Below are 22,060 nucleotides of genomic sequence, written 5' to 3' on the forward strand. Positions count from 1 at the left end.
TTGTTAATGTTTCCTTTTTTCACAGAAGCTGCCTAACATGCTATGTATTTCCAGTATATTATGTGTAGAGCTTATGCAATTTAAGTACAGGCCAACTGCTTGAATTATGCATGTAAATTGTTTAAAGGGAGTACAGATGCATAAATCACTAATATGGCACACATGTTATTGGTGTAATTAAAAAAGGAAAAAAAACAAACACTGGATCTCAAATGTGTGGAGAATGAATCATAAACTGGGGATTTTGAGTTAAATTTATTTAGAATGTTGGACTGGATTTGAAATGTTGCCAACAATGATCTCCCTGGTGTGGAGGAGATTATGGACTTTCGTTCATGCTGGAGCGATCATTAGAATTTAGCAAGTTAGGATGCCTCTACAAAGCAAGGTGTTGAGATTAAGCTCTCAAGTAGAAATGATGAATTTTGTGGAGCAACAAAAACTGGAGATCAATAATTTAACAAAGGTGAATTACTTTTCACAGAGAAAGCAAACATATGAAATTTGATGCCACAAGGAGAGATTATAAATGATGACTGTTTAAGTATAATTAGATTAGCATGAGGAAGAAAGAAATACAAGATCAGATGAAGTGGCTTCAGTAGTCCAGAAATCCTAGTGTAAAAAGCCTGTTACTATGGCTTAGGCTTGATTTGTAAACCATGGTGAGTAAAAAATAACTTGTGGTTTAATTTGTCAATTTTTTTTGCATCACTATTTCTTTTAAATTGGACCAATAATAACAATTTTGCCCTTTATTTGGGGAGTTTCTCACTTTTTCAGTTGGAGAATTTAAACATTTATTTTCAAAATTATAAATATATACTGTTAGTACAGTACTAGATTAATGCTCACCTGATGTCCACCTTTTAAATCAAGATGTAATGATAAAAATTGAGTAATGGCATTATTGAATTAACGGTGCTGAAACTTAAAATTTACTGCAGCTCTTAGCAATTAGAAATGGTGAGGTTGCCTTTAAAAAAATGAACAGGATACTTGTGCAACAATAATATTGACACAAACATTACAATCAATGGCGACAATAAAGGAAAGTAATCTGATATTTGTAAATTGCAGCCAATGCTTGCCTTAGATTTGTAAACTGAAATTACTGGTGATAAACAGCTAAATAATTATTTACAGATTTATAATAATGGCAATTGCTTGCTAATTAGCTGTGATTGTCTGTTGTGCTTAATATAGCATGGATTAATTTTAAAGATAATTATTTCACATGCAGTTTTTCCTTAAATTATCAGTATATTCCGTTTTGAGATTTTCCATTCTGGAGAATGAACGTCAAAAATAAAACTAGCTTTTTGAGACTTGTTTTCAAACCATTTTGAACTTTGTTCTTTCAATTATTAGTACTAGTTTCTGGGGTTTTTTGACCTGCCTGAAGGCAAGCCATGCCATGAAGTTTTAATATCCACATAAGTCAGCAGGTTCATAGTAAAATAGATTGGGATAAAGATAAAATGAAATGGGAAAAAGATTTAAATTTAACAATAACTGAAGAAGATTGGTCTGAAATTTGCCGTAATAGTGTTCGAAAATTGATTAATGCTAGATTGGCGATGATTAATTATAGTTTTATACATCAATTATATTGAACATCCGAAAAATTAAAAAAATTTGGTTTCAGTAAGTCAGATCTTTGTTTTCGTTGTGATCAGGTTTCTGGTACTTTTTTACATGCTGTTTGGTTGTGTGATCGGTTACAACAATTTTGGAAAGGTATTCAATCTATTTAATAATTTATATAATTTTCATATTGTATTAGACCCTGATATATTTTTATTAGGGAATATGCAACCGTTGATTGATTTAGAATTAGATAATTACCAGATCTCTTTTATTTATTTAGCGCTGCAGTGGCCAAGAAATGTATAGCGATTACTTGGAAGAATAGAAATGTATTGTCTTTGGATAGGTGGTATTCAGAGATGAAGTTTTGTTTGGTTATGGAAAGAATATCTTTTTCTATACAAGATAAAAGATGTCTTTTTATGAGTTAAAGTCGACCCCATTTATTGATTATATACAATTTAAATAAGTTTGAATTAATTATTTTCATTTAAGTTCTTTTTGTTTTTGTTTTTCATATATATTTTTATATAATAAAAATTTTTGGATTAATAATTAATACTTAATTAATACCTTTTTTTGGGTTTTTTGTTTGTTTTTATATATATATTGATCTTTTTTTAAGATATATATTTTTTATTTTTTAAATTATTATTATACTAATAGTATTAATTCTTCACTCTTTATCGTGGGGGTGGGGGGGGGTTTAGGGGTTAAAAATAGTTTTTTTTTCTTAGTCTTAGTTTTTAGTTGTTAGGGGGAGATGCCGAGATTGGTATTGTATTAACTATGTTATATTATACTTGTATTACTTTATTTTGTATTTTTTTTTGTACGTGTATTACTTACTTTCTTTATATGTTAAAGTTAATAAATAAAGTTTCGAAAAAAAAAAAGTCAGCAGGTTCAGGAAGATTTACCAGGTTTTTGCATGTGAAAGTACTATTTTAATTGGGCTTCAGATTGAATTTTTACTCTACAATCAAGCATGACATTTTTCTCATATAATTAACTCATTTTTTTGAAAGAAAATTCTAAATCTGTTCCAAGTAAGTTTGTATTATGGGATGCTATGAAAGCCTATTTGAGAGGTCATATAATTAACTCGACACACTTTTACTTGTCTGACCTGTGGAAGGATTCATTTTCATTTTTTAGTGGACATAACATGAAAGAGAATGAGTTCTTTGAATCTGAGTGCAACAATGAGGTTACAGAAGAATTTGTTAATTATTTTTGAAAAGACATAGGAAAAAAATATCTTTTATGTTGCTTGAATTTTAAGAAAAGAGAATAATTTTATTACTACTTTTTTTGGACATACCCTGAAAGGAAGTTGGTGGTTGGTACTGGTAATTAAATTACATTTAGACATACACCACAGTAATAGGCCATTTCGGCCCACGAGTCCTTGCTGGCCAATTTATATCCACGTGGGGAGAATGTACAAATTCCTTGTAGACCGTGTGGGATTCAAACCCGTTCCCGATTGCTGGTGACTGCTATGCCAACCATAATAATGTTTAACCCTTTTAACACAGAATATAAATATAAGTTTGTCTATACCAGGATTTCTATTCTTTACCAATTCACATGTTCTTCTTTTCTTTTCTACTTTGCGCCAATTTAGATGATTCTTAAGTAGTATTCAGCAGAATCTCATCTTGGAAACCAATTTCTAAAATTTTACTTTTATTGGGAAGTTTTCCCTATGTTTTATTTTTGGTTTCCAGTTTTTCATGAAGCAAATTTAAGCAGAGAAAAATGAAGACAGCATTTCAAGTCAATGACCTTTCATAATAGCTGGATGATTGAGAGTACAAGCATATTTTCAGTTGCTGAGTAACTGAGGGGTAGAAAAAAAAGTCGTGTCTGAGTATAGCATGGACCAAAATTGTGCAGGTGACATAAATGTTGGTGCAGTCTAAGAGGCGAAGATGAATCCTTATTAATCACAGCTGGTGGATAAAAAAATAAATGGAGTTGAATTGTATAGAGGTGCAGAACACATCAGCAACTGAAAAATCTGAGATTCATTAAAAAAATACTCAGCAAATCAAGTCGCATTGAAGTGATAAAAACTGAGTTAATATTATGGGTCAGTGACCTATCTGAGCTGGCCAGTTTTAATACATATAGGAAGGGATATTCATTTAAAATTGTTGCATTTAGCATCGAGCCCTGAGGGCTGCGGTGTGCCAAGATGGAAAATGATCTTAAGTTGGACTCTTGCAATGGTGAATCACATCAAAGCTGCAGTCTGATCTGCTGCATATTTCCACTGTTCTCTGTTTTTACTACTGATTAGTTATTTGTTGTTTTGTGGCGGCCCACCGCCACAGTGATCGAGCCAGCGCTCCAGGCGGCGAGCACAACCAAAGGCCAGCAGCCCATGCAGCAGCACTAACCCCAACAAACAAACCAGCAGGTGAATGGCAAGGGCAACTTAAAGACCTGCGATCCCAAAATGGCGCTGGCCTTGTTGCGGAGCCAACAGACAGGGACAGTGTGTGGGGAAGAAGGGCATTGTTATGATGGAAAGTACTTGCAGGTGGGAAACCCACTTTTGTAATGGATGCTTTGACATCAGCCAAGGGGGGCCACGGCGGGAACAGTGCAAGTATAAAAGTCGGGCCTGAGCCTTAATGAAACTCAGAGCTTAACCTGACTACACTATGTGTGTTTGTCTTCTTTCAAGTAACGCACAAGGATACTTTTCTATCAATACAACATCTTAAACAAATGTCTGTTTGATCATTGTTTTGAAATAATTATATATATATATATATATGTATGTATGTATGTATGTATTTTATGTATGTATTTTACCCCCTCCATAAATCTTCGTCCGCGAAGCCAAGCCAAGAAAAAAGATGTATGTATGTGTGTGTGTTTTAGGATATTATAGCATAAAATTTAAATTATTTTACCACTGAGAATGTACAACATTTGAATAGTAAAATGTGTTTTATTTCCATGGCCCTTCTCATTCATCCAATAGATGAGTTTGGGTTTTTGTGCAATGCTTCGAAGCATACTGTTGCTTCAGAGATTAGGAAACCTGACCAAAGGCTTAATATTGTTGAGAATTACATTTATTTATCGCATTTAAAAAAACATAATTTTAAGATTCTTGAATATTTTTCAAAATTTATGTGAATTTAATTTCTTAAAAGATAATAAGTGATACAAAATTGTTAAAATTCAGATTTGCCCTTCATTTTAAAATGTGGAAACCGGATGGGTTAATTTCATTTCTTGTATTGATATTGTCGTTCACTTCCCTGTTTCAAAATTGATGCGTGCAAATTTACTTAATTGAAGAAGCTTTTAAAGGAATTAGACCAAAATAAATTTCATTTCTCATTACAAGCTTATGGTAAGCTCTGCACGATTATGTTGAAGTAAATGCCATATCAGGTAAATGGTCAAACAGATGTTGTTCCAGGTCCATGTTCAGGCAAGGAGAGGAATTTTTTTAGATAAATTTTCCATTTTAACAAGGGTGCAGAGTTAAACTGTTTTACCCCTGTCAAAAGAAGGTAAAGTCAAAAACACCTGAGAACATTTGTGACATCAAAGGATACTTCATGGAAGATGAGAATTTAGATTTAATTATTTAGAAGCAGTATATGGGATCTTTTGTCATGCTTAAAAATGAATGGGAATATTAATAGGCAAGCAATTCGGGTGCATTTTGCAATATCCTGCAGTAAAAATAGAGAATTACTTTAATATAATTATAAAATTCCTGTTTATCTCTTTTGTTTTCTCTCCTCTCTAAACCATGCAGTCTGAAACCAGTGCAACACCCCAATTGTAGGGCAGTTCCTCATGGTAATGAAGCTCACTTCTTTAATTACTGTACTCAAAGCAGTTCATTAGAAACAAGTGAGACATGTCCAGTCGTAAACTCTATTCAGACGTGTTCTACTTGGGAGCCACACCTATTACAGAAAGTACACAGGAGATCAAAAAAAGAGGAAAATGAGAGACAGTTAACTTAAAAATGAACAGAGATAATTTAGTCATCCAGAAGAAACGGATTAAAAGGGACATATTAAAATAGTGCCAAAGAAAATGACTGAGGTACCAAATGAATACTTGCCAAATTTATCTCTAGGTGATGTTGCCAATAGAAAAGTGACAGTACTCTTATAAGAGGAGCGTTAGATGGGATAGAAATAATGCTGTTGATCGCCTCCTGATCAACATGTCATGTCAAGATCCAGTCCATTCCACCCTCCCCCCCCCCACTTTACCGATTCAAATGCAACTGGCCACAACCATTCACAGTGCCCTCACCATGCCCGTGTTCTAGATTGTGCATAAACTTAATTGAGAATCCACAGGACTATTCTAGGAATACCAGAGAAGCACTGGAGAGCATCAATGGAGCCACACTGAAGAATTGCTCATGTGAAATGACCTATTAACAAGAGATCTGCATCCATGTCAATCACCAAATAGATGACCATGTATAATAACCGTGACTATATAATCTACACAAATCTCCATTGACGTCTGTGACTATATAACTAATTTTTGGAGCTATCAATAGTCCTTTTCCCACTGGCATCCCAGTTAATTGGCTATGCAGTGTCCCTGGATAGGAAGCCCTTTGTGCCATTTTCACTGGGACACTAATTGCTTTTCCACTGAACATGCTCATCCCCGAGGATCAGAGAGTTCTACTTTCAACTGGAAATGGGTGATTTTCTGCTGTCCCTTTTTCACTGGTTTTATCAGCTCACTGGCATCAGCAAATGCTGGGGTTATGTGTAGGGGTAGGGGCGGTCAATCCCAAGCATGAAATTATGTCATTTGACACCGATGTTCAGACAGTGTTCCTTTTCCACTGGACCGTGTCCCAGTAAATTTCCAGTTAATTCCTTGGGCAGGGTGCCAGTTGAAAAGGGGCTAAAATGTCTTCACAGCCTGTGGAGCAGCCTTCTTTGGCTATGTTCCATCACAGCCATGATAGTCTTGAGTCCTTATAATCCAAGGACTTTCTGTCCAATCATAATGACTTTGATAGCAGGAGCAACCGCCTTCAACATTCGTCTTGAATGCCTAATCAGGTCTGACAGAAGTGGAAGCCAGATCACTGGGAGCATTTAAACAAGGAATAGACAAGTACCTCATTAGTGAGGGCATCAAGGGAAATGTGGAAAAGGCTGGAAATTGGAACGACTGTAGAGTAGCTTAGTTTAGATTTACGGAACAGACTTGATGGGCCTAGTGGCCTCCTTCTGTTCCTTTGTCTTGTGATCTTGTGATCTTGTGAAACTGGTTTGATGTTGGGAAGCAGAGAGTAGAAAATGCTTTTTTATATTGGAATTTGCTACCAGAGACAATCATTACATTCAAGAGATGGTTAGAAGTGTTTAAATAAGGCAAGGCAGAGAAGGATATATATGCCATATATACACGCGTGTATTAGTTGATACCATGTAAAAGTTGACTCTTATTTTTGGCTCAAAAATTTTCCATACATTGCATGTAAAAGTCAACCCCCCTCCCCCCATATATTTGGCCATGACCATCCAAGCTCCCGAAGCCCTGATCGTGGACTCAAGCTCTTCAATTCTAATATAAATGGAAGTGGGTTTCAAAGGATCATTTTTAAAAGGATGAAAAGAATTTAGCTTGGGTCTTCTCTTTTTAAATCTCCAACTGTGTTAGATTGGGTGGTTGTTTAATTTTGATGATATGTGGATGCCAAAAAAAATGCGATTCCCATTCCTTCTCTCTGGCAATATGAATAAAAATGTAGAGTCTGCTAATTTAATACCAATATTAATTACTCAAATTAGGAGGAACTTGTGTATTTCAAACATTCATTGTTTTCAGCATCTATTTAAAATGACTGGCATCACTGAAATATTAAGAAAAATGAAGTGACGTTTGTATTGTTATTTCCCTTACTGATCATTGGTCTGCACTAAATTATTTTACCAAATCTGTTTCCTGCAACTTAAGTTAACACCTGTTTTAACTCTGATAATATTTGCTTTTCTCACAAACCAGAATTATGAATCAATAGCATTTTCAAAAAGTTCATCTATTTCAAACAAATTGTTTCCAACTAGCAGTGTTTTAAAGAAAATTCTTGTACATTATTAGTTCTTGAAAGAAAACTTCAGCCTATCACAACTGAACTGCAAGAAATTTACAACAGCAGCTGATTTGTGCTGAAGAAAATGTACACAACATCTACAAGGCAGCTGCAAAAAACACAAGTATTCTTCAATTTTGAGTGAAATTTCAAAACATCACTTAAACAAATATCATTTTTTTTATTCTTCAAATTTTGTGAAAAGTTTCACTTTTCTAGAGACATCCTAACAGAAAGCAGGAGATGGAGGAAATAAGTTGGCAAATCAAAGTTGTAGGATTGTTGTGGTAGGGGAACTGAATTTCTCCAAAATTAACGGGGATTACTTTTAAATGCTTAGAATGGGTGAATGTTTTAAATACCGGTATGTCCCTAGTCGACCTTTTTCTGCCATTATGTACATGATACTGCTACAAGGGGGGGAGTACCAGAGTTAATCTTTAGGAATGTAACCAAGCAATTGACAGTAGGTAAGTATTTTCAGAAAAGTGGAAATGCCTTGAGACTCCAAGGTTCAAAATAGTTATACAAAGGGATACGCTTAGTTCAAATATGGAGGTCCTGACTGGGGCTAGGCCAACTTAAATAAAAAGGAACATGACAAAAGTAGATTGGAAGTAGCTATATACAAGTCAGTCTGCATTTGACAAGTGGGAAATGTTTAAACATGAAATAATGATAGTTCTGGACTATCCTGCTCCTGTAAGGATAAAAGGACAGCAAGTCCAAGGAACAATGGATGTTAAGGATTGGATAAAATAAAATAGGAAGCATATAGCTGGCATAGAGAAGGGCCTTGTAATATCACTGACAGATAAGATTAAAGAAAACCCTAAACACTGTCATAAAGAGAAAAAACTAATTGGGCCCATAGGACAACGTGTGTGGGGAGCCAGAGGACAATGATGTGGTCTCAGATGAATAATTCTCATTTGATTTCTCCAGAGCATTGGGAGGCTGAGAGACAACCTAATCCAGATCATGATCTAAATTGATGGTGTAGATTGTTAGAATCTTTTCTCCAGAGCAAAAGGGTCACGCACTCGAGGGATGTGCATTGAGATGAGGGGGAGGAACAGAAAAAAAACTCTCCCCGCCATCAAGAACATGTACATTGAATGTTGCTGTCAGAGAGCTGCAGCAATTATCAAGGATTCACACCACCCCAGATATACTTTGTTCTTGCTGCTGCCATCAGGAAAGAGGTAGAGGTGCCACAGGATTTGCACCTCCAGGTTCAGGTATAGTTGGCCCACCTCAACTATCAGACTCCTGAACAGAAGACTAATTTGGAGACTAATTTAAGAACTCATACTTGCTCATTATTTATTACTGAATATTCATATTTTCTGTTCATGCAGTTAGTCTTTCTTTAAGCTCAGTTTACAGTTACCAGTAATTAGAAATTCTGCATGGGCCGAAGAAAAAGAATCACAGAGTTGATTGTGATGTCATGTATGTACTCTTGACAATAAATTTGAACTTTGATGTGTGGGGCAAATATTTTACACAGGTGCTTGGAATCAGTTGGCAATAGTAATGGTGGAAATATTACAACAGTAGCATTTAATAGGTCTCTTGATAAACATCTGAACATGGAGGGGATAAATGAATATCTATCAGGTACAAGCAGCAGATTTTTGGTTTGATTTGGACATTGTGTTCACCACAGACGTGGACTAAATGGCATGTTTCTGAGCTGTGCTGGTGTGAGGAAAAGATCCAGTCTGATCATTATGACAGAATTTTTTTTTATAAGATCACAAAATTAATTGATGAGGGCAGTGCAGGTGATGTATGTGAGGCATTTGACAGGGTTCTACATGGGTCTAAAATGTAAGGGTTCAGAGCAAATTGAGCCCAAATTGGCTTTGCAAAAGGAGGCAAGGGAAAGAGAGAGTATTTTTGAAGTTGGAAACATGAACCCAGCAGTGTATCACAGAGATTTAAAATTAATTTATTTTAAAATTTAGACAAAGAGTACGGTAACAGGCCATTTCACCCCACGAACCCATACAACCCAATTAACCTACAACCCCTAGTACGTTTTGAATGGTGGAAGGAAACTGGAGCCCCCAGATGAAACCCATGCCGACATGGGGAGAATGTACAAGCACCTGACAGACAGTGTAGGATTCTAACCCCGGTCCTGATCGCTGATGCTGTATCAGTGTTGTGCTAACCGCTATGCTAACAATGTGAATGATTTGGAAATGATTGTAGGAGGTATGATTATTAAACTTGCAGATGACACAAAAATTGGCATTGTTGATAATGAGATGGATTGTTTCAGGATGATACTGATTATTTTGTAAGTTGGAGAGAAGCATCAACACAAAACAACTCATGACATCACTTTGGGAGGGCTAATAAAGGTAGTGATTAAAAATACAGTAAATGCAGTAATGTTTGGATGGAAAGTCCTGTTTTCTGAATTAGGTTCTGATACAAGTGATATATTTTCATTTGGTAGTTTTGACCATGAATATAATCCAAAACTCAACCATGGAGAGAATTTTAATCTCATTTGAGGCCTACCTTTTATTTACTCATCTGTCTGATGAGGGGTTCCACATTGTACTTGGAAGTTAAAGCAATTGTGTGTCCTTCCTGGACAGCAAGGACATGCAATGCATCTGCAGTGGCATCCAAGATCTCACCAAGCAAGAGGCTACATCATCTGCGTGTGCTGGTGATGCCTCACTCCCAGATGCACTGAACAACTCCTATGCGCCTTTTGAGGTGAAAAACTACGTGGTGGTGAAGATTACCTCTCTTCCAAATGATCAGGTGCTGTGTCTTGCAGAGGCCAATATGAAGAGGGAGTTAGGCAAGGTCAACTCACGGAAAGCTGCTGGACGGGCTAACATTCCCGGCAGAGGGGATGTGCGGCTCAGGTAGCAGATGTTCTCACCGACATCTTTAACATTTCCCTGAGAAGCTCCGTGTTCTCAACATGCTTCAAAGCCACCACCATTGTCCCTGTGCCGAAGAAGTCCTCTGTGTCCTGGCTCAATGACTACTGCCCTGTCGCACTCATATCCATCATTATGAAGTGCTTTGAGAGGCTTGTGATGGAACACATCAAGTTTCTGCTGCCCCTGCCACTGGACCCCCTGCAGTTCGCATACAGATTCAACTGCTCTACGGATGATGCCATCGCCACTGGCCTCCATCTAGCCCTCACCCACCTAGAAAATAAGGACTCGTATGTTTGAATGCTGTTTATTGACTTCAGTTCGTCATTCAACACAGTCATACCTTAGGACCACGTAAGGAAGTTGAGCCTGCTGAGTGTAAACACCTCCCTCTGCAATTGGATTTTAAAAAGTATTTTATTTAAAATTTTCCATCCATGTAATTAATGCATTTTACAAAAGCAAAATTTGATTAGATTAAAAATTACAATGATTACATTAAATTTTGCCATCCATCCCATCCCATATATACCCCCTACTAAAAAGCATAATAATAAAAATAGATATATAGTTATGTAGAAAAAATCATAGAAAAAAGGAAAAGAGAAAGAGAAAAAAATAACACTCTGGATTGCGCAAAGGGTTGACTTACACATTGGGATCTTAGAGTATTTATATAGATTATTACAGGTCTTAAGAGGCTGGAAGTACATTTTTTATTTATTTATCCCTAAACTTTGGTATATGGCCTCCAAATTTATTTCTTAAAATATATGTAATTTTCTCCAAAAAAATGCAACTTCACATTTCCATACTCCATCTTTCGATGCCGAAATGTGCACCAGATTTCCAAGTCATTGCAATACACTTCCATCTCACCTCTAATGCTATTTTAATAACTTTCACTTGATAATATGATCATTTTAATGTGGGTTTTGTTCCTTCTGCATTCCCCAATAAAAATAAATTTGGATATTGTAGAAATTCAATACTAGTAATTTATTCTAAAAGTTTTCCTAAATCCACCCAGAAAGTTCTGGCTTTAGAACATGACCAAATAGATTGTAAAAAAAAAAGTTCCTATTTCTTCACCACATCTAAAACATCTGATCAATCTGATTTCATTTCATGCAATTTTTGCGGTGTTAAATATAATTGATGTAATTGTATTGAAATAAACCACCTAACATTTTTAATATTCATCATAAAATTTTGGCAGAGATCTGCCCATCTTGTTTCATTAATGATAATATTTAAATCTGCCTAGGTTTATAAACTCTCTTTTTAATTGAACCTGCTTGTAATAAAATATACATTGCAGAAATACATTTCTCAGGATAACCTCTCCTAATAAGAATTTCCAATTCACTACAAGCCGGTAAGTACATTGATGGACTTAATTTTTCCCACAAGTATCCTCTCAATTGAAGATTTTAAAAAAGTATATTCCAAATTATACCATATTTATCTCTTAATTGTTGGAATGACATCAATTGACTTTGTTCATAATAATCTACATTTTTAATACCATTATGAGACCAATTATTTAAAAGTTGATTATCTTTAGTAAAAGTTATGATATTATTTTGTAACTTCCTTTTGTTCCAATTTCATTATTTACATTATTCCAAATGATAATCAAATATTTAGACAAAGGTGCTTCTTTCACACCAGTTATTTATTTTGAATCCCATTTTTATATATAAATTCCTCTGCTAATTTATCTCCTATTTTATCAATCTCTAGATTGACTAAATTATTACCTTAATTAATAAACATGGATCAGACAGGATTTGTTAGACAGTCATCAGATAATGTGGCCAGATTAATCAGGATTATATATGCCACACAAAAAAGGAAAGATTTAAGTGTAGCAGTGGTTAGATGAAGAAAAAAAAAACATTTTATACATTGGAATGGGACTTTTTGTTTAAAGTATTTGGATTTGGACAAATTTTTATAAATTGGATCAAGGCATTATACAATAAACCTAAAAAATACTAACTAATGAACAAATGTCGGATCCATTTTACTTGGCGAGATCCAGTAGACAAGGTTGTCCCTTATCTTGAGCCTTGTTTATTTTAGCTTTTGAGCCACAGGTTGAGGTAATCAGGAGTGATTTAGAAATTAGGGAGTTTAAGACTGGTTAGGAGTACAAAATCAGTTTATTTGCAGATGATGTTTTGATCCAGAGTCTTCCCTACATAAATTACATCTAAATTTGGAAGAATCTGAAAAATTCAGGTTATAAAGTAAATTGGAATAAAAGTGAAGTTATGCCCCTTACACAAGGAGATTATACTTTCTGTCAAATAAATACTCAATTTAAATGGCCATAAAAGTGATTAAATATTTAGGGATCCGGATAGATAATAATTGAAATAAATTGTATAAATTGGATTATTTACCACTACTTTAAAAAAAGTCAGAGGGTTTTTAATAAATGAATCACTTTGGCAATAATATTATCAGGTAGAGTAAATTGTATCAAGATGAATATTTTTCAGCGGATACAATATCTTTTTCAAATTTTACCAATATTACCAAGTGGCTCAATTGAGATTTCTTAATTCTTTATTTGCAATTGGATTCTAGACTTCCTGTCAAGGAGACCTTAGGCAGTCCATATCGTTAACAGCACAGTGCCCCCCAGAATTGCATGCTTAGTCTGCTGCTGTTCACTCTGCCGACTCACAACTGTGCAGCTAAACACAGCTCAAATCACAACATCATATTCGCTGATGACATGTCTGTGGTGGGCCTTATTAGTAAGATGAGGTGCTGTCACTAACGGACCAGTGCAGAGCAAACAATGTGTATCCGAACATTAATAAAACAAAAGAGATGGTTGTCAACTTAAGGAGGGCCCGGGAGGAACCATGCTCCGCTGACAATTGATAGGTTGATCGTTGAGGTCATGAAGAATATCAAGTTCCTTGGAGTACACGTGGCGGAGGATCTCACCTGATCCCTTAACACCAACTTCATAGCCAAGAAAACCCTGCAGTGCCTCTACTTCCTGCAAAGGGTGAGGAAAGTTAATCTCCCACCCTCCATCCTCACTACATTCTAGAAAGGATGTATCAAGAGTATCTTGTGTAACTGCATCACTGCCTAGTTTGAAGCTGTACCGCCTCAGACTGCAAGACCCTGCATAGAATAGTGAAGCCTTTGGAAAAGATCATTAGAGGCTCTCCTCCTATCATAAAATACATTGTAACAATATTAATATTTGGGAAGAATGTATAAGATTTCGAGTAGGTCACATACACACACACATTTTAAAACAGATCTTATTTGAAAGACTGAAGAATTCACATTGCAAAATCTCTGGAGAATGTAAGCACCTTTCACAAGCAGATGTTAATTGAACTAATGTCATAAAATGCTTGACCATTGTCTTGCTGGAGTCATGCTGTCTATCAGTACCCTTTCAGCAAAGTGCTCACAGAAAGGTCAATTCTGGATTGTTTACCTAAGATAACAACTTGAGAAGAAGAAAGAACTCCTGTTGTTTGCTGGAGAAGGTGGGGGTTTTGCAAGACATGAGTCACATGCTCTCTTTGGACTTTCAGTTGGAAAAGGGAGAGAGTTGAGTTAACAGCTCAGTCAGTCAGTCAGTAAGTGTGTGGGACACTGACAAGTAACTGAAAAGTGCAATCCAGGGAAAACTGTTTGAAACTGATGAAAGCAAGTTCCAGAGCAGAAGATGGCTGGAAGTGCTATCTGTCTGATGTTTCTCTTGAAATAGAGGAAGGAATGGAACTCTGTGGTAGCTTGAAGAAAGAGGTTACCATCTAGAAGACCCTGATGGGGCAAGTTTCATCAGCGAGACCCTGAGGTGACTAGTGGTGGTACCTAAGTTGTGGAAATCCTGGAGCAATAAATATCTCTCTCTGCAAACCCTACAAGAATCTTCCTGAGTGGTTTCAAGCATCAAGCCTGGTGAACTTTGTACATGTTAAATTCTGTGCACAGTATGGTGATTGCCTGCAACCAGAGAACTTGGAAGAAGGAGAAGTGAGATCGAACTGTGAACCAAAGAACTTTTCTTGAATTTACACACACATCACATACACGTGCGCTTAGAATTAGAAGGGGGTAATTTGGGTTGGAATAGAGTTGTATAAGAATAGAGTTAAGTTAAAGTTTGATTCTATTTTCATGTTTGAAGTTGATTAAAAATAGCATGTTTTGAAAGCCACTTGTCTTGGTGAATGTCTATTGCTGCTGTGTTTTGGGGTCCTTTGGGCTCATAACAACATCTACAACGCTTAATGCAGGTGAAAGGCAATAAACATTGTGAAGGACTCCACACATCCCTCACGTAAACTGTTCACCCTTCTGACATCTGGTAGGAGGTAGTGTAGCACTTGGGTCTTAACGTCCAGATTGGGCATCAGTTTTTCCCCCAATCTATCAGGCTCCTGAATTCCCAGAACATGTGGATATGGTACAGTGGACTTTTACTGTATACGTCTTAATATTTTAATGTGTTTAACTTCTATTCTAACTTATGTAAATATTCTCCGTGGTCCTGGAGAAACACTATCTTGTCTTTACTGTGCGAGTATGGTATGAACAATAAATTAAGGTGACTTGATGAAGATTAAAAGGCAACTTTAAAAAGCATACTTTCAGATATGGGAGGTTGTTGGAGGTAGCCCACAAATTGAATAATGGCATGTTTGCCATTGTAACTTTTATATAATTGTGAGTAAATGAAATAAGTCTGACCAGTGTAAAATCCAGTGATGATGGTCCTTTGCATATTGACTCCTTAAAATGCATCCAGTCAAATCATTTCACAGTAAAATAATTGATTTAGGCATTGTAAAATTCCCTTAGCTAGATGTTCTGAGACAAAAAGAAATCAAACTCTGGAGATAATAAAACCATTACTGGATAATTATTTTCAGGAGAAATTCTATATTTTTGTTTCAAGTCTGATGAAATATTTTGCTCCATTCAAGTTACACTTTGATTAATTTGATTGTTCGTCAGTGTATACTTTTAATTTAGAATTATTGATGTTTTACTTTGCCTGTTCGAAGAACACATAAAATTCTGCTTTTGGATTTGTATTCCAGTATTTCATTTGCTACAATTGTTATTTTATGTTTTTAGTGCTAATCAATCAAGTTCATATAATTTATCAGTTTATCCAGTCTTGAATTCGAATTTTGTATTCCGAGGTGCTGTTTATCAAGGCACCATCCTCTGGGTGGATGCAGTTATCACAGGTCAATTGGTGAAGATGAAGTGAAGTAAGTTTATCCTTCATGTTGGTTTACTCACCACTTGTTGCTGACCCTGTCTGGTACACATCTTTTAAGTCTGGCCAATGTGGTCAGTGCTAGTAATTGTAAAACACTTTTGGTATTTTGCATGAAATTTCCTTGCTCTAATTTGACTAGGAGCTTTGATATTTCATGAGGTCTGGAGACATAGCATTTCCTGTCATACCTGGTTGGTTTTATGAATGACCTTCAGGAAAGGAAATCTGACATCCTTATCAAAATATAAAGATCCACAGCCATGTGGTGACTCTTAATTAAGGCATGAAAGGGCCAAGCATTTCAGGGGCATGTAAGAATGCTCAGAAAATGCTGGTACAGCCAGTTAAGCATAGATGTTTTGAATGACTGAATAAGTTATTCCACTTTTTTTTGTGACGCACCTCCAGTTTGCTTCACTCTTCTTTCACAAACGAACAAGGGAATGACTCAAATGTGTTATGGAACATTTAAGAGATAATTAATTTAATTAATGACAACACTTTTCCATGGTGTGATGTTGTTTTAACACATTTTTTTGAAACTGGAAAGTAGTTCTGGATATTAATTCTGTCATTAAACTGGTCAGCTGTGATCTGATTTTGGTGGGGGAGGGGAATGAAAGTGAGATTCTGAACTTTCTTGTTTTGAGCTATTTAGATTGAAATATCGAGGTTGTAAATAAGTGAAGGCCATTAGATAGCTCTGTGAAATAAAAACAAGGGCTGGATATTCTTTTCATCCGATCATTAACCTGGAATGTTTACTGCTTTTTTTTCTCCACGGTACAGTAGGAACTGTTGAGTATTTCTAGCATTTTGTGTTGTTTTTATTGGAGTTCCATCATTTGCAATTTTCTGTATTTCAAAGACTTCTCTGTGAAGTTGGAAACTAAAGTGGAAGAGAGAATAATGCTTTTTGACTTGAATAGTTAACATGCAATAATTTAAGCCAAATATTTGTGAATGTCAGCAAAAAAAATCATGAAAATGAAGGTTATTATGGATTGAACAGAACCAAGTTGAATTAGTGTCTTTATTTTAATGAGTTGAAAACAATGCAGTATTATTTAATTGGCAAAGAATCTGGAATATATTAGTTTTTGATTATGTGACCATTTGAAATGAAACCAGTAGTAATATAAATTTGACTTGCTGTACTAAATGAGTCAGAGAAATACTCCATGGATACAGGCTTTTTAACCCATTGAGTCCACACCAACCATCAACAATACATTCATGCATGTTCCACATAAATCCTATTCTTTTATTCTCCCCACTTTCATCAGATCCCTCCCTCCAGATTCTACTGCCCTCCAACACACTAATAGTAATTTACAGTGACCAATTATCCAACCAATACAGATTTGTTTGGAATGTGGGAGGAAACCAGAATTCCCAGAGGAAACCAGCAAGATTACAGGGAGAATGTTCAAACTCCATACAGGTGAACCCAAGATCAACATTAAACCCCGATCTCTGGCAAAGTAAGAGATGTGGAGAGGTACTTAAAAAAAAATAACTCAGGCAAAATTGGTGGGGAGAAAAATGGAGCTTACATTTCAGGCTGACAAACTATTGTTGTGGTCCCGAGTGTTGCCAACCTGAAGTCTAACTGTTTTTCTCTCTGCAGATACTGTATGACCTGCTGAGTAAAGGTTTCTGTTCTTATTTCAGATTTCAAAGATCTGGTCAGAATGAAGGGGGGAAAAAAGACTTAGTTGGGTTCAAAAGATACATACGTCTATTTCCCAGATCTGAAGAGAGTCTTCAATCCGAAATGTTAACACAGATTTTCTTTCAACAAGTACAGCATAACTTTCTGAGAGCTTCTAGCATTTTCTTGATTTGATGGAAAGAGGGTATGTGCTTCAGTATGGAAATGTTTATTTGGTCAGTCTGAAAATGTACCCTTTCAATAATCATTGCTTGGATTTTGCTTAATTAACAGAATGATAGTATTTTTGGTATAGATGGATTAACTCAGTTATAGAAATAAAATCTTAAACCAGAGTACTGAAGAGTGAACTGAATTAGAAAAGTAGCCTTGCATCATTTCTGTTCAACTCTGCTGGATTGTATATGCAGTGGAATATCAAATTTGTTTTTCAAAGTGATCAGCAAGTCTACCATTTTTAAGGCAGCCTCACTATAGTTTAAACATGAAGAGAGCAGTTCCCCCCCTCCATATCTATTGTCTCAAGCCTGTAAATATTGAACTTTGTGGACTTTGTTCATGCTTGGACGTATACATGTATAAAACTGTTGTTTCCAAAATAGGACAATTTAAGAGCTTGCCAGAAACTTAAGTGTTGTAAACAGGTTTCTTCTGCTTGGCTGGAATCCACAATACACATGACATTTCTACCATATTTGAAGATAATAATTAATATTTGGATGACAGTTTGCTGAGACTCGAATCAACCAGACATATCATTCTTTTGCAATGTGATAACTGAAATTAGCTATGCCTAAAAATGGAATTAGCTCTCTTATTGGCTATCATTTTTCAGTATTATTATTTTGATATCTCTGCCGGAACCAAGTTCTGTCTATGACTGCATTCTGTAGATTTTTTCATTTTTGTGAAAAATACAGGTAAATTTGTGCCTAACTTCATCTTCTGGATTATTTGATGTTTGATTATGTTCACAATTAAGAGGCCATTTGGCCCATTGTATTTGTGGCAACACTTTGAAGGAGTCATCCCAATTAGTCTCACTCCCCCCCCTCCACTATTTTCCCATTGTAGTGAAATAAATAGAGTACAGAGTTTGATTTAAAAGTAATTATTTTGCAAGAAAAATATGTAAGGGAAGTTTGTATTGCTTTTCTCACAAATTTCCTGTTCAAATGTTATGTCTATTTTTTTTCAGTAAATTTAATAGCCTCTTCTGTTTAATTTGATTATGTATTCCATTAATATTTATAGTTATATAATTCAACATGGCCATCTCATATCCTGTTTACACCTCGTTTCCGCTTCCTCACCACCACCATCCCCCTTTCCCCCATTTTCATCTCTGTTTTCCCTTTTTAAACTCAATGTATGACAACACATTTAAAACATAAAATACTTCAACAACTCCCACATCCAATATTTCCTTTGTCCCAAATGTTCCCCCCTCGCTGAGTTTCCCCTTATCCCTTGCCGGGCCACCACAACTCCCCTTTCCATTTGGATTGCGAACCCACTCGCAAGCTTCAACTGATTTCGCAGTGACGGTTATTCTCTCCCATCCAACCCCCCCAGAAAAGACTTCTTTTTACAGATATAACAAAGCTCACCCTCTTTTTTTCCCTTTACTTCCTTTTTTCCCTTCTCTTTCCCTTCTTTAGTTCTTACATATACATTATTTTTACATCTTTATATATATATTGTATCACCGCTCTTTATTCTTGTTACATCTCTTCATCTGTCCTTCTGTCCTGCAGGCGTTCTGCAAATTCTCGTGCTTCCTCCATATCCAAGAACAATCTGTTTTGCTCCCCAGGGATAAATATTTTAAGCACAGCTGGATGTCTTAACATAAATTTATACCCTTTTTTCCATAGGATCGATTTTGCTGTATTAAACTCCTTCCTCTTCTTTAAGAGTTCAAAACTTATGTCTGGGTAAAAAATATTTTTTGACCCTTGTATTCCAATGGTTTATTGTCTTCCCTAATTTTATTCCTTGCCTGCTCCAGTATATTTTCTCTTGTTGTATATCTCAAAAATGTAACTAAAATGGATCTTGGTTTTTGATGTGTCTGTGTTTTCGGAGCTAATGTTCTGTGTGCCCTTTCTATTTCCATTCCTTCCTGTATTTCTGTCATTCCCAGGACCTTTGGGATCCATTCTTTTATAAATTCCTTCACATCTGTGCCTTCTTCATCTTCCTTTAGGCCCACTCTTTTTATGTTGTTTCGTCTACTATAATTTTCCAACATATCAATTTTCTGAGCTAACAACTCTTGTGACTAACTTTTTTATCACTTTCTTCCAATTTTCTTCTTAAGTAATTCACTTCCATTTCTACAGCCGTTTCTCCTTCTTCCACATTTTCTCATCTTTTCCCTATTTCTGTCATGACCAGCTCTAATCTATTCACTTTATCTTTTGTACTTTTCATTTTTCTTTTAATTTCACTAAATTCTAATGTCAACCATTCTTTTAATGCTCTCATTTGTTCTTGGAAAAAAAAACTTTATCTATATTCTGTCCATCTGTTTTACCTTCTATTTCTCTGTGCAGATCTTGGTCTTCTTCCTCTTCTGTGTCTTTACCTGTGTTTGTGTCTTCTTCTCTTCCTTGTATCTGTGTTTCTTCTGACTTTCCTGACTTATCTCACTTTGTTGGGCTTTTTCTTGCTTGACTTCCTGCTGTTGGGTCTCTTCTTCTGGGCTGCTCATCTATTGAGCCTCCTGCTGCTGCTCTTCTTTCCTTTCACTCCCTTTCCTGTCGCTTTCCTCTTCTTCCAGCTAAGACCCCTGGCGTCGGTCATCCATCAGCTGGTCACGTTGTGTTTGCCTGCTCCTCAGCTGGGCCCCCCTCCCATCGGTGTTCTCCTTCTCTTTAGTAAACACACTGTGCACGTGCGATTCCTCACGCATGCGCAGTTGCGCACTTTTGTTTGACTCAGAGAGCTATTTTTGCAGTCCATCGGTTGGGGGTTCGTGACTCTGCGGGGCCGTCACCAACCTCGGAGAACGGGCTCTCTTCTCCATGACGGCTCCCTGTTTCTTTATGCAGGTAAGATCTTCTCCTTTCTCTTCCGGCGTCTTTTCTTCTTTTTTTCCCGTTTTTACTTTTTCCTTCTTGGGTGCCATTTTCTTTCTTTTCTCTACAACTTTATCTTTTATTTGTTATATTTTGTATTTCTTGAACTTTGTATTTTCTTCACCTTTTTTTCTGGAGAGGGCTGATATTACCCCACCGGCCACTACTCCATCACATGACTCCTCTATTTCTCTCTTTCAAATACTTAACCAATTCCTTTTTAGAAAGCATATGAAACAAAGCAATTATAATAATATGATCCTGCTGGGTATAAACACCTCCCTCTACAATTGGATTCTATCTAGACTTCGTGTCAGGGAGACCTCAAGCAGTCTAGATTAGTAACAGCACTTCCAAGGCCATCACACTGAGCATGTTTCCCCCACCCCCCCAGAACTGTGTGCTTATTCCACTACTGCTCACTCTGCTGACCCACGACTGTGCAGCTAAACACAGCTCAAACCACATCATCAAGTTCACTGACAACACTAACATGGTGCCCATACAGAGATGAGGTGCAGTCACTAACGGACAGGTGCAGAGCCAACAATCTGTATCTGAACATTAATAAAACAAAAGAGATGGTTGTCGACTTAAGGAGGGCCCAAGGGGAACCATGCTCTGCTGACAATTGACGGCTCGACCATTGAGGTTATCAAGAGTATCAAGCTCCTTGGAGTGCACCTGGCAGAGGATCTCACCTGGTCCCTTACATCAACTCCATAGATAAAGAAAACACAGCAGCCTCTCTACTTCCTGCAAAGGCTGAGGAAAGTTAATCTCCCACCCTCCATCCTCACTACATTCTAGAGAGGATGTATCAAGAGTATCATGTGCAATTGCATCACCGACTGGTTTGGAAGCTGTACCACCTTGGACTGAAAGACCCTGCATAGAATAGTGAATTCAACGGAAAAGATCATTTGGGCTCTCCTCTTTCCATGAAGGACATCTACAACATTCGATGCAGGTGAAAGGCAATAAACATTGTGAAGGACTCCACACACCCCTCACATAAACTGTTCTCCCTTCTGCCATCTGGTAAGAGATACCGTAGCACTCGGGTCCTAATGTCTGGATTGGACAACAGTTTTTCTCCAAAACCATCAGGCTCCTGAATTCCCAGAACTTATGCGGATATGCATAGTGGACTTTTACTGTATACGTCTTAATATTTTAATGTGTTTAACTTCCAACTTATGTAAATATTCTCCGTGGTCTTGGAGAAATGCTATCTTGCCTTTACCATGTGAGGATGGTATGATTGATAAATAAAGGTGACTTGACTGCTCCACAGTTTGAAATTTGTACTCAAACAATTCACATATAATTAAAGTGCACATTCCAGATTTTATTCAAGGTTATTTGTGTACATTTTGGATTGACCATGTAGAA

General features: G+C 36.4%; 1 protein-coding gene across 18 annotated transcripts in view; it reads left to right on the forward strand.

Moving 5' to 3' along the window:
* The window catches only part of fnbp1b (formin binding protein 1b), a 243,151-nt gene that overhangs the window by 7,201 nt on the left and 213,890 nt on the right, over positions 1–22,060 (forward strand). Inside the window, exon 1 of one of the 18 annotated variants that reach the window (XM_069886340.1) lies at positions 9,211–9,331. The exons of 16 other annotated variants lie outside the window; for them this stretch is intronic. In XM_069886340.1, coding sequence (XP_069742441.1) covers positions 9,317–9,331 — 15 coding nt within the window. In that variant the 5' untranslated portion in view covers positions 9,211–9,316. Of the gene's footprint in view, positions 1–9,210; positions 9,332–17,594; positions 17,767–22,060 lie in introns of those variants that run through there. One more of the 18 variants, XM_069886346.1, reaches the window with a different exon arrangement.

Source organism: Narcine bancroftii, chromosome 1 (genome assembly GCF_036971445.1).
Source record: "Narcine bancroftii isolate sNarBan1 chromosome 1, sNarBan1.hap1, whole genome shotgun sequence".
NCBI classification, from domain to species: domain Eukaryota; kingdom Metazoa; phylum Chordata; class Chondrichthyes; order Torpediniformes; family Narcinidae; genus Narcine; species Narcine bancroftii.